The sequence below is a fragment of the Ictalurus punctatus genome, chromosome 3 (assembly GCF_001660625.3).
Source record: "Ictalurus punctatus breed USDA103 chromosome 3, Coco_2.0, whole genome shotgun sequence".
Lineage (NCBI taxonomy): Eukaryota > Metazoa > Chordata > Actinopteri > Siluriformes > Ictaluridae > Ictalurus > Ictalurus punctatus.
The window spans coordinates 26,836,640-26,856,252 of NC_030418.2; the positions used below are offsets into that span (position 1 = coordinate 26,836,640).

The following is a 19,613-nucleotide window of genomic DNA, read 5'->3' on the forward strand; positions in this document are numbered from 1 at the left end:
GTTGTGCTTTTATCCCGAGGTGCGTTATTTCTGTACACTGTGACGTCCACTTGGGGAAAGGCAACAGAAACAGTGGCCTAAAATTAGCTGGCATTAAACCATTCATAGCGCAAAGGCCCTGCTGAGTGGCTGTCTGTTCTCTTCCATTTGGATTTGCTGCCTGGTAATAACGGCCACCCCCACGTTATTGGCCTGGCACATGTGCCAACAAGCACGGCCAGAGGAAAACTTCCTTTTGCACACTATTAATGACACCTCAGCGCATATGTGAAGGATGTCAGATATGGGTTTACGCAATGCATGCTATTCTGAAAATGTGTGTGTGTGTGTGTGTGTGTGTGTGTGTGTGTGTGTGTGTGTGTGTGCTTGCCTATGTAATTTGGCCTCCTTCCCACGCCAGCTGGTTAATTGTCTGCCAGTCTGGTCAGCCCATAATGAGAGTGACTCCATAGCAGACAATAGAGAGGCTAGAGTAAGAGACAGGAGCTGATTGGCTGAGCTGCTGACAGCCCCCTCCCCACAGACCGTTCACTAACCCCACCCCTTACTTCCAGCCGCTTGTTTTGCCCCTAACTTGCATGTGGGCCAAAATACTCGCTGGCTTCCCTACGCTGCACATCGCACAGAGGACCTTACGACTTTGAGCTTTGAGCACAAGAAATTGGAGTCAGAGGCGACTGTGAATTTGCCTGACTAACGTGCCCTGTCCTTTTCTAACTGCCAGAAGAGTTGAGCCTGTGGAGCTATCAATGACTTCTTTGTTTGGTTTGTTGCAGAGTGCCCCCTCTTTCACTCCCTTGGAAACAGCCTCCGACCTGCAGCAATAGTAAGTCCATGCTCTGTTTTCCCCCCCCTTTTTGTTTCTACATTCTGCATGCTCATCTCCTGTTCATTTCCAGCGCTCGTATAGAAGAATAGATGTCTATTCTCAGCAGGACAGAGGCGACCACCACTATCCCTCCACCCTTCTTGTTTCCTGAGTACCTCCCAGTAATACCAGTACAGCTTGACATGAGTGTGTGTGTGTGTGTGTGTGTGTGTGTGTGTGTGTGTGTGTGGAATTTATTGTATAGTATGATGGAATGGATTTTATGTGATGATTTATTCCATACTGAGGCCAATGACTGAAAATAACACCTGGATGTCTTTTGTGGAAAGATAAGGGAGCTCTTATCCAGCCATTGGCTTTGTAGAATTCCCCCGAAACCCTGATCTCTCACACGGAGGAGCACCGCTTTTTTTTTTATTAGGCTCATGTTTTCCATTTGACACGGTTTTTAGGGAGCAGTCACACTACTGGGCACATTCTTACGTCTCATTGCTATGTTTATGTCTGTGTTGATTTCTGGCGCTATTGGGACAAAGTTAAAAGAATTCGTACAGTAGCCTGCCAGAGCCATTGCTTTTATTGTTCTATGGTCTAATGGTAGAAAGTACTACAAACATCCCTGACAGCCCATGGGGAGTACATTCCATTCCTGTGTTAAAACACCCCTGGTGCCATGTAGGCCTGCCTTAAAAAATAGCATTAAAGGGTGTAATTTAAATACCAAAGCTCTTTAATGTTTTCTATTTAGATGCCCAGTGTCTATATTAAACTAGTCATTTTTACATTGTTGTCATATTTATAGCCAGAGAAACTTCCAGAATGTCACTATAACTTGTTTATTGTCTTTGGTCAGCATTATAAATTGTAGAAAATGATGTCTGGGATATTATACCACTCTGAGCAATCATTTTCAAAGTAATATACCGTTTACAGGTCTGCGGTATTGGTTTTGAGCATTGCCTGTGATGTTTAAAGGATGTTTAGTTTTGTAAAGGTTTTATTGTTTTCTTCCAAAGCCACATGATTTGAACGCTAGTTTGCTTGTTCTTAACCATGAGGCCAGCTAGCCTTCTGATCTAAACAGGGGAGATGGACGATGATTTGCTTTCACATGGTCCTTCCTGAAATGCTATGGGATTTGAGACTGAAACCCAGCATTTTTGCAGTCCATTTTTAGAACAATGTAGTATTTCTGTCCAGTGGGGGATCCATTAAAAAAAAAGGCTGAACCTTTCCCTATATTGAAAGTCTTATTGGTCCTCTTGTGTGTGGGTGTGTGTGCGTGTGTTTAGTGATGTGTGACCGAGCTCTAATTCTTGCGTAAATCTGGTAAGATCATCTCCAGTCTAGCAACTGGCAGGCAGACACTCAGGTTCCTCAGGCGTCTGGCAGGACATGGATAGTCACCGCATGCTGCGAAACATCTGATGTGTTCTAGAAGTTGTCACTATTCTCACACATGTGTCTGTGTCACATTTAGTGCTTAGTAAATGACACAGCCTGTGTAATCAGGCACTTATTACGAGTCATTACTTTTAGATTCTATGTGACTGATGGTAAAGTCAGTAAGGTATTTAGTTCTTGTGTGGTTAGGGCTTTATTAGATAGTATATACAAATATAACAAACTTATAAATAATCATTTTTTAAAACATCTGACTCCTTATTATATATACACTACAGCCCAAAGGTAAATCAATTTTCCTACATTCAACAACACATTTATTGGAATCTAATTGAACCAGTAAGTTTGCATAAAATGTTCTATTTTCACACACACTTACATATTAAAAGAGAAATAAAGCCTTCATATGCTTTATTAATAAATGACCAATTTTTACTAATGAACAAATTCCTCATTTAATACTCCTGACTTAGTTAACTTAGTCTATAGTTACCTCTACCTTAAATATGTCAAAGGCTGCCATTAAAGATAAATAAGGACATTTTGCTGGAAAAAAAAATAGGACCTAATTAGTCGAGTCCTACTTCTGCAGACATTTAGTAATATATGATAATATGATAAATGATATGATACATTTTGTCATGTTCAGTGCTTCAAAACATAGAGGTAGTCATCAGAACTTCTTTAACATTAACCAACTTCGTTATTGCTCACAGGAATAAGTCAGTAAATATTGAAATCTTTCTCTTTTTTCCCCAGTTTCAGTACTTTTTGTTCTCTCAGGAATACTAGTATGCACATTCTTAAAATGTCAGGTATCAGGTACAACTATGTCATATTTTAAATGCACTCAAAACTTTTTAAAACCTGTCTATTATTATTAGGTTTCATCAGGAGGATTCATTTCAGTGTGCAGACTGCGCAAAGTTAAAGAAAACAAAAACTAAACACAATCTGGTCACTGCAGCAGTTTTCCACATTCTTTTAAGAAACAGGAGAAAACTGACAGGGATTTTTTTTCATGCTTGCTATTACATCAGAAAATATAAAAACCTACAGTATCGCACCACATATCAGTATGTAAATGCAGATCACACAGCTTGGTTTTTCAGGTAGTTGAGGTGACACTTGTAGAATTGGGGAGTGTTTTTAATTAGCATGTTCATAGTCACCCAATGTTTTCATGAGGGTCAAACTGTAGGAACTTTAATGACTTAAAATGTTTACACAATTTGTTCATAAAGTTAACACAGCTTACAATGTTTTGGCCTGTTATGTACTCTTATTGTTTGCTGTTTTATGCTATCCAAATGATGTGTAATCTCGCATCACCCAAGCCTCTGTTTAAAGAATATGGGCAAAGTTTTGGAAACACAGTAATGCTTTTGTTGACTTGTAGCTCAGGCGAATTAAACCGTGCTGAACATTTTAGCCTGAATGATTTTAGCATGCATGCAGCAATGAAAGAAGGGTGTGTTTGAGGGATGTGGTCTGACTCCGCACTCATTACACTGGTGAATAAGCAGCCTTCAGGGATAAAAGCACAGCACACCACTGACCATAACTTAGAGCCTCAAATCATTCTTGTGCTTCTAACCTACTCTCAAATCATTTGTTTATTTTCTTCCTGTGTGCATTTATATTTAGTTAAGTATAGCCTAGCTTTTTCCACCACTAAATAAATCTGTTATTCTCTATTGTATTCTCTATTGTGTGCCTTTTTAAAAAATTATTCTATAAACTTTGGTCTGTTTAGAGTTTGATATATTTACCAGTGTATTGTATATTTTATTACCAGGGTTGGTTATAGTGCATAATCTGTCAGGCTCATATTCAAGATAGCATAGTCTGGGGGAGCATCCATGGAAAATAAGTCCATGAACTCCATGTGGGAAGCTTTAGACACATTTTTGAAGCATTGAACCTCTGGCCTCTCAGGAATGCTTGGATGAGGGATAAAGCAGCTGTTTCTGTCTCATCAATATCAAGGTGCAACCACTCAGGCTTGAAACAGAGCCAAGAGATTCACTTAGTAGGCATTATCAGAAACACATTCGTCCCCGAAGGACTAAAAATAATTCCCAGCATCATCCATGGCCAGAATAAATGTCAATATTTATTGGTGATAAATGAAAAGTCCTTCTTTGATTGTGCCAAGACTTTGAACATACATTCTTATTGAATGTTATGAATAATATAATTATACTACAGATATATCATTGGTAATAGAATAATATACAGTATACTATTCTAAATACTTTGCATTTAGAGAAACCTTAAAAAAAAAACGAATATCCAACAATATATTTGCTTTTCATTTAGTATTTCTCATGCATATCACTGCTAAACATATCACTGTTTGCTAATCAGGCCTGTACAGTGTATCTGATTATTTTTATCTGTGTCTCTGTGTGCTGCCAGCCCGGCGTGTAAACCGGGCCCCAGTGTGGCGGGGAAGGAGAGCGGCTCGGCTGGTGCTGAGCACGCAGCTCCAGAATGCGATCGGCACATTTACAAAAGTGTCCTGGAGGGCGGCGACATCCCACTACAAGGCCTGCGAGCACTTAACAAACGTCATCCCAGTACTTCTTCTAAAGGTAGGAGCCTAGCCTTCACTGTCCATCAATGTCCTTGTTAAACCAGAGTCCACGAATGCTAACGCTAAAGCTTCTGTGAACTAGATTGTATGCTTTGCGCGCGCGTGTGTGTGTGTGTGTGTGTGTGTGTGTGTGTGTATTTCTGGTAATCCTGCACGGGATACATATATGTTAGCACTTGTATTAATGGTCTGCTATACATTCCTTCTCCACAATATCGCTAGAGCAACACTGCTCATTTGTCTTCCTGTGTTCCCTTGAAGCTGACAGTTTTTTTTTTCACACTTGACACCTAACAAATGTCTGTCCCGACCTTTAGTCACCTGTGTCTTAACTGGAGGCTTTTGGCTTTAAGGTCCAGGCACACAGCTGATACAGTATAGTGGGTAACTATGCTCAGTGGCTCTGGTCTGGAGGGGGCTTTGGAGTAAGACATTTGGGCATTTGGAGTGACATTATACCAGTATGGTATACCAATATAAACAATGATGCCACCAAAATGCTAGTTGTAGGGGTGGACTAAAACTTAAAAAGCTAAAAGAATAAACAGGAGAACACTGAAAAATGGTCATTCTGAATTGTTTTTATGAACTGCAATACTTTAGTTTCTTTTACCCAGCACCATTTACAGCTTTAGCTACCTTAACAAACTATGAACTCCAGAATCAGTACACTATCAGCAGTGTTAAAGCCATTAACACCTAATTGATGTTTCTTAACTAAATAATGAACATTGACTAATAGTTATTCTATCCACTACTAAATGTCCTCTTACGTGAGTGTTAATTAAATTGCATGACACCCAATATTGATGATTAGCTGAACTCAGGTCAGTGGGTGAAAATGTTCACTCACCACTTTACAAGTGCCTCACTTATGAACTTCACCAGCAGAACATACTAATTAGTTTTAAATTATGTTGCAGATTTAACATTACTTGCTAATGCTGTATGATTACTGAAATTCATGTTAAGAGATTATCCTGTTAAAAGTCCACAATATTCTAGCAGTATGTTTACCGAAATTTTTTTTAATACCTGTGCTGTTACATGTGATTTACGGTCATGTCATCCTCTTAATGGCATACCACAATATACAGAGGATTTTGGCTTGTACGCTTATCGTACCATGAAGTTTTCACATCACTCCACTCCTACAGTGGAGACTGACGCCGGCTCTGCTGACTGCTCTGATACGGAGTGTGAAGAAAAGCTGGTGCTGTTGTAGATTAATGTGGGGATCTGGTGTTTGTGACTGGAGCCATAGGGGTGGGATGGATATGCCGAGCATGCAGAGATGCCAAAGCATGAGGAAGTCAGCTGTCAGACTGAGGTCAGAGGATGGAATTCGAGTTACACGTGACCCAGGGGAGGTTTAGTGGGTGGAAATGGGGTACACAAGGGGGATGAGGACTGTTTCCTCTAATAGTTAACACAGCACTAATTATAGGAGGCAAAGCAGTCATGTCACTCATATGCTCATCGAATATCACCAAGCTATTCAGAAATACAACACAGTATCTATGCAGACATTTTATGTTGTGAAAATGTATACAGTTGTCTGTTATGTGCTGGTGTACACATGTCACATGTGAGCGGTCATGTTTAGTCTTTTATTCATCCATTCAATCATCTGCAGTCTCCCGGTCAGGGTCATTGTAATGTTTAGTCTTGTACTTAATTATTCTAACGTTTATGTTAACTAAGGAATGAAACACATAGGCATGCTATTATAGAAAAATAATAAACATCAACTCAATGTGGCCCCACACAAAGCGAAGTTAATGTTACTCTATCCTAAAGTTGATTGTGTTCCTATAACAGCATGTCCTGAAGTGTTTTATTGCTTTTATACCACAGCAGTTTGTCCACGGGAACAACTGTTTATTTATTAAAGAATGGTGTATTATACATACAGTATGATGATGTGGAATGTCACGAAACAAGATACTTACGAAATAGCAGCTATAAACAGTTGTTCCCTCACCTGCCTCTCTTTTTTTTTTCTCTCTCTCGAAGTTATTAAGACAAAAAAAATGCAGCCTTTAGAGCTGCTGTTATAGAAAATCAATCAGCACCTTCTGACCAATCAGAATCAAGAATTCAACAGTGCTGTGGTATAAGTTCAATTATGCTCTCTCTTTATAATTGTTATAGGAAACACATTGATCTTGGATGTGATGTTGGATGTTTAATCAGCTTAATAGGCATTTGAGATGACATTTACAGTATGTTTGAGAGATACCGGTGTTATTTTAGTGCTTACAAACACTTATAAACACTATTCAGGTCCTCAGTAAATGCATGCTTAGATACTTTAATGCAATATAAGCTATTCTAGCAACATATGTGATGGGAAGAGTTGCCTCACAATTTAAGCATGCCTTTTCCTGTACTCTACAGCACCAACCCTCTTCCTGGAGATCTACCTTCCTGCAGGTTTCATCTCTAACCAAAATCTAACACACCTATTTTAGCTGAACAAGAACTTCTTAAGGCAATAATTAGATGGTCAAGTTGGGCATCATTATGGTTGGAGATGAAGTCCTCAGGAAGGTAGATCTCCAGGAACAGGGTTGGTGTCCACTGCTCTACAGTAATTGTGAGCAATTTTTCTGACTATATTTGATCACTATCCTACATTTTCTAGTGTTTTCTAGTAATATTAGATTGCTTTGGTTGAAGTGTAGGGAAAAGAGTTTTAATGTGATCACATAAAACCTTGGTTCAGAATTCCTTAAAGTCCCAGAGACTTATGGAAGCCATTAGAGAGGCAGTTACGTAAGTGTGTTACCACAGCTGACAGTCTGCCTGACTTACTGATGCATTGGAGACTGTGGAAAGGGTCATAGGAAACCCATGTCAGCTTTATCTGGAAGCGGCTTTAGAATAGGAAACAGTTGCATCTGTCTGTTGGAGCTTGTATGCCAAGTCCCTACTGCAAGTGTAGCGATCAAGTGATTTTAGTCTTGATTTACTTTGGCTTAGTCAGGAAACAAACTGGTAAGGGAATTAATTTCAATGTAAACATTACCTCAGCTGAAGCTCACTTGATACAGTGAGTATATTATGGAATTTATTATTCTTCATTATTCATCCTGGAGCACTGGCATGAGCTTGATCCTCTCTCTCTCTCTCTCTCTCTCTCTCTCTCTCTCTCTCTCTCTCTCGCTCTCTCGCTCTCTCGCTCTCTCTCTCTCGCTCTCTCTCTCTCGCTCTCTCTCTCTCGCTCTCTCTCTCTCGCTCTCTCTCTCTCGCTCTCTCTCTCTGTGTGTGTATGATTATCTGAAGGATGATCCCATGAGTAGTCGGAAAAAAAGGGAAATTGACTGGATCCGAGGATTTATGATTTATGTATGGTGCAGTTTCAGCTCAGGAACTGCCTTGCACCTTGTGTTTGGAAAAAAAAGAGACTTTGGAGGCCATGGGCTGTGCTGTTCACACTAATGTGTGCATTCTAAATGGAGACTGAAATTTTATAGTGGGAAAGCATTCAGCTCTTTTTTTTTATATTTAAGAAGCCAATGATCTGTCGCCATTTGGCATTGACTTTGTTCTTGGGTGCCAGCTGAGGTGGTTGATCCTCTTAGTCATAATTTATAAATATATTACATTTATAGCACTTTGTCATACCATTGCATCATAGTTTCTTTTGATGTATTTCATGTGTGCATGTTTTTCTACTCATAGTGTTTTTCCAGCAGTTAGATATGGTTCAAAGAACAATCTTTTGCCTTCTGGAAAGATTTGAGAAAAAAAAAACATTAAAGCACAAAGATGCTTCCCTAGAGTATCTATAACTATTGTTATACTTCTCTACTTGTTACTGATTTATTATTTTTCATAATAAATTAATTATGCCATTTGAATTGCATATCTGTCTGTCTTCATGTAGTGAGAGAACAATCTAACCTGCTGTTTATTCTGTTACCCTGCATGCCTGCCATTGGATTATAAAGGTGGGAATGGTTGTGTGATTTCACCGTGCTCCTCTGTAAATGGTCGCTCAGTTCTTGCCAGTAGCACATTAGGTACCCAGAACAAGACTAAAAACTCACTATCTGCTGCCAAAGCCTGCATTCCCCAAATCCTCCCTTCTAAGTTCAAGCCTAAATTTGCCCCTTCTACTGATGAGAGCCAGGAGAGGAGAGCTGAGGCAACGGTCTGGGCCAAAGTGCACAGCTGTGAGGATCTACACCAAGAGACATGCCTCTCAGGAAATAATGATGATACATCAGACACGTATCATGAGCTCAGTTCAGACACCAAAGCCAACTGCTTGCAAGAAACTGTTTGCAAAAGTAACATGCCTGTCAAAAATGGGCCTTTCAATGGAGCTGTAAAGAGCACAGATGAATTTTCCACCCTTTACAGGAACATGCACCATATCGAAAGGCCAAGATCGTTAGGCTTCAGCCCTCATGCCAGTGTGCGTAGCTTGGCTTCACTTTTTGAAAGGTCAGATGCTGATATCACTGCTGAGCGATGCAGAAACATCCCTCGTCATGCCGTCAGTTGTCGTGTGATGGAGTTTGAGCGTATCATTCAGTGCACCAACACTGCCCCAACACGCTCTGCCTCCATGCCTACACTAACCAGTGGCTCCAGCCCCTCCCATAGCCTCGCCCCTGCAGCTTGTTTGCTCCAGTCAGCTCTTTCTGCTGAGTCTTTAATGATGCCAGGGCCAGTACACGTAGACAATTGTCCCTTAGTGTGTGGTGAGGAGCATACATCTAAAGCGAAGACTTCCCTCTCAGGAAGTGAAGAGCCAGAGGTGTGTGTTGCATCTTCTAATCAGGCCCATATCTCAAGAACGGACTTACTCTCACATACTGATTGCAATATAGAACAGAAGGACAGCTGTGTGCAAAATGCTACAGAGGAAAGTCCCTCTCTTGGTCTATCAGTATCAGGGCACCACCACCACCACCACCACCACGAACACCTCCCCTTCCACCTTAAACCCAGCAAGTGTAAAGGCTCCTGTCCTGCCTCCTACACTCGTTTCACCACTATCCTCAGGCATGAGCGTCAGCAGGCCAGTAGCTGCTTACTAGAGAAGAGATCAGGCCCTCCCACAAACTTATTGTTAATGGGTCCGGCACCATTCTCCTTACGGAAAAACCTACACAATCTCCAGGCCAAAAAGACTCTTTCAGCTGCAAAAAGCCTGGCCAGAGATACTGCAGAGAGTCGAGCGCCTTCTTCCAGACTGCGACCTATCATCCCCCAGCGTCTGTCCTCTCTCGAGGTGCTAGAGAGGCTCAGTAATGGATCAGAGGGGGCCAATGGTGATGACCTCACCGATGGCGAACGCTCAGATGCCAATAAAAACCACAGTGGAGGTGGCTATGATACGAATCCCCCGAGAGTGTTACTCTGTCCATGCTCACACTCAGCCATGGCTGTATTTGTGATCACTCATCCACCTTTGATCCCTCTCTCCTGTCTGCTCTCCTTTCACCACCGAGTGACTTTACTTTCTCCATGTCAGTGGTGTGCAGTGTGTGACCAACTTTGTGTGATCTTGTGGCAAAATGACATGATATTCATCTTAATTTTTTCGGTATGTGTGTGCGGTATGAGGCAAAGGCATTTCACATCAATGATGTTATATATTTATTTCAATCTCAAGGTGTTTATTTAAATCCAAAGACATTTGTGTAGTTCACTGCTCAGTTTTAAAATAAACCCGAGAACTGGACAGTGGATGGAAACCACCAACACATTTTGACTTTAGCTTGAAGTACAAGAAAGCTACCAGGTTGGAAATATAGAACTTTATTACAATCACTCAATCAAACAACATATTTATTGAAATAAAAATGGATTTAATAAGCCATATGTTATAGAGTTAACACTTTCTAACCTCAGTTGGCCATGTTTGATAGTTATTGGTGGTCTGGGCCTGCATACCCATACAGCTATTCCATTTCATATGGATGAAATGATTATTAGTTTTTATTTTTGATTTATTTACATTCAATACCACATTCACCGTGATCTTATTGTATTATACATTTGCACACAATGAATGTATGTATGTTATCTCATACTTAATGTATGAAATGTATGTTATCTCATACTTAATTTTCCAGTTTCAATTATCTTCTTGCCTTTTTGGACCTACAATGGCTTACCATCAAACATTTCCTGCTCATAGACTTTAACATGCTCTTAACAGTATATAGTGTCTTGGTTGCAACCCAGTGGTTGCAGCATTGAATGCAGCATGCAGACCGTTGTGTTCACGTAGTTTAGTGATTCATTTACTTGTGCGCTTTTTCTAACTGCATTATCCATGTCATATCTTTTATTAATAATCCTCATTAACCTCATTCATTACTGCTGCAGTGGTAGTGTTAAGAGTGTGGTGAAATAGTATCTGAAAGTATTTCCTGATTCTGTCCTCTCTCTTCATTCTGAAGAACACTAAATTCATCCTTTAAGATTTAGATATCAAGGGAACAAAGACTGACTTTGCTTGTTCTCAAACAGACTCAGAATCCTCACAGCCATTAAGCCAAGGAGATCAAGGAGAAAACCCAGATGAGGTGGCCCGCAGACGCTACGGGGACAAAGAGGTATGGCTTTGTTTTTGGTCCATCTGCTTCTCATCCTACAGACTTTTTTATGTTAAAATATTTGTATCTATCAATACAGTAAAACTGCTGATCAAAAATACAAAACTGTACTCGTGGTACAGATTTTTTCATCATCTGTAGTCAGTTATTTAGGTGCTTGGGAGTACTGCTTAAAAAATAATGAAATTGAAAATATCCTGTCACATCACTTCTTTTGTTGCGTGTGTTCGGAGCAAGTTAACAACATGCTCTAAACATAAAGTGTTAAATGTTGTTGTTTTGAACTTTTTTTTATTATATAGTGTCTTAAATGTAGCTTTATACATACAGCTCATTTACAATTCACACAGTTCTTACTTACAGATCTTTACATTTTACATAACAGACAGAATAGATCTATAAATAATTAGAAATGCTGAAGATAAATGATTCTGAGAGTAGCCTCAAGGCTAAAACAACTGTCTTCCTCAAACTAGCATTATTACATGTAAATGTTTCTCTTAGGCTAACCTCACATCTGTCAAACCAGCCTTATGCTAAAACTGAACCATTCTGTTTAACTGACTATAAAGTATTTCAAAAGACATCCATTCCTATCGTGTTAGCCTTAAGCTAAAAATAAACAGTTCTCCCAGACTAGCATTATGCTATAAATGAAAGTTTTGTGAAACTAGCTTAATACTAAAGGTTTCTCTCACACTAAGGATACTAAAGGATACTAAAGGATTTTTGCTCATTGAACTATCAAGAGGAAATATGCTAATTAGAAAACCTTTGAACAGGATGTAACATATTTTTTTTTATAATTGATAGAATTATCACTATGTTTAATATAGCTCTATATTTTAGCTTTATGAACTCTCATATAAACTGAGACAAAATATTTTTTTTAACAAAACGAAATATTTTGTTTCAGAAAATTCTAGAGGAGCAGAGACGTTTGAAGCGGGAACAAGAGGAGGCGGACATCGCATCACGGCGGCATGCAGGCCTAGTCCTCACGCATCAGCAGTTCATCACCAATGAGCGCTTTGGGGACTTGCTCACCATCAGTGACTCTGAGAAAAGGAAGTCCGGCCCAGAGGTGACTGATCGATGCCATTATTGTATGGGCTAAAACTGTTACCCAAAATTCTACAGCAGGATTAGCTACATGAATTACATGATGTATAACATGGATGATTATGGACTGCATTGATGTGAATTGAATCATGTTCCAGATTTAACATTGTGTATGGCTTGTATGTGTTGTTCACAGAGGACACCTGCCCTGGCCCTGTTTAACTTTAAAGCGGAGACTTTAAAGTGAGTGTAGATATTTTTGATTTGTTTATATATAGCTATATATAGCTATATATGTGTGTGTATATATATATATATATATATATATGTGTGTGTGTGTGTGTGTGTGTGTGTGTATATATATATATATATATATATATATATATATATATATATATATATATATATATATATATATAGATAGATGCTCCGATACTAAATTTCCAAGCCGATACCGATAGCTGATTATTCAGTGTGATATTAGCCGATACCGATAGTTCTGCCTTTTATGTCTTCTTTTAAATGGATCATAATTAATTTAAAAGAATTCTGTAGGAAATGCAAATAAAAACTTTATTCTCTCCATTTCAACAAGTTGTTTCACAGTAACTGTGAAAACACAAAACACATTACTCTAATTAACATTAACACATTAAACTAAGATTTCTTAACTTATTGAATGTTATTAATTCATATTAACAGAATCATGTTAGTCTCACATTCACTCTCCACAAACAAAAGCATTTCTACTTCATCATTGAACATCAAACTGGTAATATATAATATCAACTTTTTTATATATTAACATTAACTGGATATGAAATACACTACTCTACAAATATATTTTCTGTGCAATGTTTTTTTTTGAAAACTCATCTTCATTTAAATCTTTGAACGTTGTACTGGCGCTTTAATTCAGCACGAGGGCGAGCGGGAAGCGTGGGGGGAAAAAAATAAAATAAATTAGAAACTCCCACTTCATTGCCGCTCACTTCCGGTGTAAAATCTTAGCAGTGCAGAGATTACAGACATTACAAAGTGCAGTTTTGTTGTCATTCCACACATGAGACATCATCTTTACACACAGCATGAAATCGATGTGTTTTCCCGCCCTCTTTTGATTGACAGGATATAATCAGCCCTGGTCATTGCATGTTTTTAAACTATTGGTTAACGTGAAAAATAGCCTTTATCGGCTGATACCAATTATCGGTGCATCTGTAATATATATATATATATATATATATATATATATATATAGCTATATATAGCTATATAATATAATAATATAATATATAATTATAATATTATATATTATATATATATATATATATATATATATATATATATATATATATATATATATATATAATATTAGAGTCATATTGACTTTGTAATAGTGGTAGATTGTAAGTTTAAATATGTCTGGCTGGTACAGTTGATGAGTAGGAAATAATACACAATAAGACATGCTGTTATAGGAAAATAATCAATTATGAGGTGCCGTGATGCCACCTGAGGTGAGGTTGAGTGGAGTGTTTTCCCCCCCTAATAACAGCATGTCTTGAAGTATCTTAATCCTCTTATACCACAGCAATTTGCCAACGATTGCATTTTTTATAAATTAACAAAAAAAGTTCTTTTAATTTGTTTATAGTTACGTTTAATGTTGTGTGTTATCCACAGTTATTTATGGAATCCAAAGAGGCCATGCATTATTTTTTTTTTTCTTTCCTGTTTTCTCACGATCTCAACAGAAGTTTTCTTGTGATCACGACTTCTGTAAAAGATTCTATTAAAATTTTATTGGACGGAACAAAATGTTTTTATTATTCTGGAGGCAACAAATGCTTAGTACAATCCTGCAGCATCATGGATGAACATATTAGTATTAGTATCAGGGACTCAATCAAGCTGAAATAGCTCTATGTCTGTCAGTGATTGACAACTTACACATTAATTCCACATGACACTTGAGAAGGCGACACCCCTCTCTCTTAATGCAGAGATAAAGTCCATCTCTACAGCGGGCAATGATTCAATTTATGATGGTGACTGTGAAGACGCCAACGTGCATGCAACAGCACTCCCATTCACAAGTCGTGACATTTTCTTGTGATAAATTTACGTCACGAGAACACAGCTTTTTGTTATGTCAAGAGTAAAAAAAAAAAAAGAAGATCGAGATCGAAAAAAGTCGGGATCACAAGAAAACAAGAAAGAATAAAATAATAATGCATGACCTCTTAGGACTTCCTCAGCAGCCTCTCTTTTTTTTCTCTCTCAGAGATAATAAAACAAAAAATGAAGCTTGTCATGTTATAAAGAAGCTGCAAAACCTTCCATCTTAAAGCCTTCCATCTTTGGATGCTTCTTCCAAAAATACTAAATAAACATCTCCTTACTGAAAAACTATCAATCATATTACCATATCAACATTTGCAATTTATGTGAAGCATCTACCGTACAACTACTGGTGTAAATTATTACTATAGAAACGATCATGTATTAGAAGTGAGTGTATTGCAATACAGTATACATTGCTGCCTGAACTGCTGTCAGAGCTGCTGTTATACAAATTTAATCCACACTTTCTGACCAGTCAGAATCAAGCATTCAGCAAGGCTGTGGTATAATGAACTGTCAACAGCAAATAATGAAACTAGGAGAAAAATATCATTTACACAACATGCATGAAAAATGTTACAAAGCTAGAAAGAGTTTGCACTGACTACCTAACCGGACTTCACCTCTCATCGTCAGGGAGCTGCCATTTCAAAAAGGAGACATTGTGTACATCTTTCGGCAGGTGGACCAAAACTGGTATGAAGGAGAGCATCATGGTAGAGTTGGCATTTTCCCACGCAACTATGTTGAGGTATGCACACTCACTTCACTCAAGCTTTATGAAATGAGTCTCTGGTCAGGTTCCATTATACTCGTGTCATGCTAATTACTTTTCTTCAGCTACTGCCCCCGACAGAAAAAGCCCAGCCCAAAAAGAGTGCTCCAGTTCAAGTGCTGGAGTATGGAGAGGCCATCGCACGCTTTAATTTCACTGGGGACACAGCTGTCGAGATGTCGTTCAGAAAGGTAACCATTACATAAAGTACTAAATTATGTTATCAGTATAGGATTACGTCATGGGGCTTAGTGGTTAGCACTCTGGGATGGGGGTTTGAATCCCACCTCCACCCTGTATGTGTAGAGTTTGCATGTTCTCCCCTTGCTTCGGGGGTTTCCTCCCCCATTCCAAAGACATGCATTGTAGGCTGACTAGCATTTCCAAATTGTTTGTAGTGTGCGATTGTGCCCTGTGATTGGTTGGCTCCCTGTCCAGGGTGTCTCCCTCCTTGTGCTCTGAGCTCCCTGGGATAGGCTCCATGCTCCTCCATGATCCTGTGTAGGATATGCGGTAGAGAAAATGGATGAATGAATTTATTGTGCAGCCCTGTTGTCTTGGTATAATATAACTGTAGGCCTATTCTTTTAGAAATACTGTACTGAAGTACTGAATATATATATATAAAAAAAAAATTATAGTGGGCCTAATAATTAAAGCTGGCATACTTTCATGTGTAATCCTGTATATCTCTGCTGTGACTACATGCTGATCGTTTATTCTAAGTTTTGTTTTCTATACTACAGGGAGAGAGGATAACACTCATTCGTAGGGTGGATGAAAACTGGTACGAAGGAAAGATTTCAGGCACCAACAGACAAGGCATCTTCCCAGTCACTTACGTGGATGTGCACAAAAAGCCTCGTGTTAAAAATGGAGTGGACTACCCTGATCCTCCCCTTAGCCAATCACCCCATCGCAGCACAAATGCCTCCCCACAGGTGAGTGCCACCTACAAGCCTTCTCACACCACCTACTACTTAAATGGCTTTCTTCTTCAGGCAGAGCGGTGGAGTGGCAGTTATTCTTCTTGTTCCCAATATCATGCAGTATATTTATATGCTGCTCATTAATATCAACATAATTTATTTTAAAAAACACATAAAATGTCTCCTTTTGGTGTGTGCACACAAATGGGATTGTAATTAAAAGATGGAGGGAATGGGACTAAAAAAAACAACCCCAAAACCTCATTATATTCTAAATTCTACATGCCACTTTTGATTGTTTTTGCAATTTCTAGCCTTGTCTATAAACAAGACTTTTAATAAATATTTTGTCATGCTCACTAAAGGAATTAAGCATTTAAGTTTTATGTTGGAAAAATAATTTTTAAAAATAATAAAAATGTGTTTTTTTTTTATTATTATTTTTTTTTACCCTTTTCCGAACAAAGGGTCATACACTTTCTTTTTTTCCTTTAAAAAAATAATTATCCTTACTTTTCATGTTTAATGCCTTACATTCTTTTGCCTTTCTACTTTCTCCCCTTCTATCCACCTTCCTGACCTCAAAAGCCGGTGCGTACCCGTCTCAGCACCTCCCCTCTCCCCCTGCCACGCTCACCACGCCGCTCTGTCTCTCCTGAAGTCCATGCCATATCCAACGAGTGGATCTCCCTCACAGTGGGAGGTGTGAGTAGTAGTCCCCCAGCTGCCCCAACTCCTCCTCTGCCTCCTCTGCCCAGTACCGCCTATCGTCTGGGTGAATATCTGCCCCCATCACACTCTGCCAGCCCCGTGCCCCCCATCACCAACAGCCCGTACTGCATCTCACCCATGGCTTCACCATCCAACTCCCCCCTACCCCCTCCGTATCCACCCCGGCCCAACTCTGCCACTCCGTTCCTCACCTTCACCCCACCGCAGGGGGAGGACTTCCTCCTTTTCCCTCCTTCACCACGTCTGTCACGTAGTCTGAGTCCGAGTGGTGGTGCCGGCATGGAGGGATGGCTGAGTGGAGCAGGAAGGCTGGATTCAGAGCTGCAGGAGGGTGAAGGGGGAGAGCTGGACAGGGTTGGCGGCTCCCGCAAGGCGCCATGCAGCTGGAGAAATAGTCCAGCAGAGGTATCTCCTGCATGGTGTGCAGTGCTTATTCCAAGTGCAACCTGTTGCTAAAACCAGAGTTATCACTAGTGTCATCTTTGGACCTAACAACTCGATTAAACGAGCAATGCTATGACTTGCTGATTATCTGCTGGGAGGTTGTGTACACATTTGAGGCAAAGCTTTCACCTTATGGATACACATTTGTGAATGGAATGGCTGCATGGAGACTTTTGAGTGTTCTAACATGAATATAAAGAAGACTGCTGGGTTGTTTTGAAACTTCGCATGCCCAGGTTTATTCATGCAGTGTATTGTTTTTCAGAGTTTCTTGAAAACTTTGGTAACACATTACTTGAATCCTGTGCCAAAAGACTGGCATAATCATATCATAACATGTCATGGAAGATATCATGTGACGATGTCATGAGTTGCTATGATAGTTTACATCCAGTGTTATAAGAAAGTCTAGTCACTATTATGTGCAGTTGTCATAAGGGCTACCGTAACGTTGACCTGAAATCTTGACAGATTATATGACAGAACTGCCATAAGAAATGTTTAAAAAAAACAAAAACAAACACATTGTTTCTGATTGACGGGCAGATTTCCATTATTTTCTTATACTGTGGGGTGCCACTAAAGTAAATCACATATCATAATTAACAGTTTAAATTAGTGCTATACTGTATATAACAAGCAGATTTAGGCAACACTAAACAAAATAAGAAAATGAATGAGATGAAGTTACACAGTAAGGAATAATTAATAGGCTCGACCATGTCTCAGAGTACAAGGAAGGCATGCATCAGGACTCTTCTCTGTTCTGGCACGTAGGTGGTGGAATGAACTTCCCCTAGATGTCCAAACAGCCGAGTCACCGGCGGTCTTCAAAACCACGTCTAAAGACCTACCTCTTCGTAAAAAGTTAAAAAGCGTTGTCTGTGCGCTTTTCTTACTATACTATCTCCCCAACAGAGTTTTTAGACTGATTCTAGTCTTAGTCTGTGACCTAGTGAACCATTCTTTGAAGATAATTCTTCAAACAAAATAACTAAGTTTTTTTTATTTTACCTCCTGCTTGTTAATTTGTTTGTTAGTTTTTATTTTATTTTAGATTTTTCATTATTTTTGTTTGCTGACATACAATACATGCCATGACACGTCTGTGATAAGGTTATGTCATTCTTTATCAGCAAATCCATTTCATTTCCAAAGGCTGAAGTATGTGTGCACACTGATGCTACGGTGAGCTGGAGGTGAAGTGTGAAATGCTAGTGGTCTCAGTGTTCTCATTTTTGTGACTTCAGCAAGAAATTTGATGGCTGCTACTGATTCACATTCCCTTCCACAGCACTCTAACGCGAAGCTGTTGCGAGACACGGCACACAAAGCTCTTGAAGAATGAATGGTGCAGCTAAAATCTGAGCGCTAATTGGTCAAACGTAACATTTGTGATGGATTGAAAATCAGGACAACTTTTACCACTCTTTCTTCCACCGGAGATGAAAACAATGTTATGGAGCCCAATAATTGGTCCATGTAATGTTCTTGCTTTTTTTTTCGTAGCCTTTGAAGAATGAAGGAGATTACCATGGGAGATCCTCGAGAAGTCCGGTAATGTTATTTGACATCCAGGACAACAACATGAACGCCAACTCATTCACGGTACCTCTTACAGAATCCACATGAAAATATTCCCAACACAACAAATAGGGTCATGAATTGAATTATTGTAGGTGTACTGTATATCTTATATTGTACTGTATATACTTGTATATCATGTAATGTATTTGTATAAACTAGTGATGGCGCTGATGTTATATTTAGAAAAATAATGTAAATAGTAATACTTTAGCTAAACACTAATCACGTTCAGTCATTTGTGCTCATCACCATCTTTTTTTCTTCTTCTATAGTTTCTAATCTTTAAAACTCACTCATATAACGCATGATGAAAGTGTGTAATCTTTCCTCTATAGTTCTAATTTTTCCTTCTGCCCATGTGGACTCACTGTGTTATCTTACTCTTCCATGCGTCTTCCCTGGATTCTCTCCCCACGCCCGGCTTTCCTGGCTTTAATGGACAACCCTTCTTTTTCACCCTTGTTACTCACCGGTCTTCCATTCCTACCTTCTCTAACCTGCCCGTCCTTTCCTCCATCTGACTGACTGACACTTCCTCTCGCTC

At 39.2% G+C, this 19,613-nt stretch overlaps 1 protein-coding gene across 6 annotated transcripts in view; it reads left to right on the plus strand.

Moving 5' to 3' along the window:
* The window catches only part of LOC108263511 (sorbin and SH3 domain-containing protein 1), a 57,912-nt gene that overhangs the window by 32,751 nt on the left and 5,548 nt on the right, over positions 1–19,613 (plus strand). For 5 of the 6 annotated variants that reach the window (XM_017464386.3, XM_053679828.1, XM_053679827.1 and 2 more), the window contains 10 exons: positions 777–826; positions 4,655–4,830; positions 11,328–11,413; positions 12,330–12,497; positions 12,672–12,718; positions 15,239–15,353; positions 15,443–15,568; positions 16,124–16,318; positions 16,895–17,443; positions 18,992–19,090. In XM_017464386.3, the coding sequence (XP_017319875.1) occupies positions 777–826; positions 4,655–4,830; positions 11,328–11,413; positions 12,330–12,497; positions 12,672–12,718; positions 15,239–15,353; positions 15,443–15,568; positions 16,124–16,318; positions 16,895–17,443; positions 18,992–19,090 (1,611 nt within the window). The remainder of the gene's footprint in view (positions 1–776; positions 827–4,654; positions 4,831–11,327; positions 11,414–12,329; positions 12,498–12,671; positions 12,719–15,238; positions 15,354–15,442; positions 15,569–16,123; positions 16,319–16,894; positions 17,444–18,991; positions 19,091–19,613) is intronic. The other variant, XM_053679829.1, reaches the window with a different exon arrangement.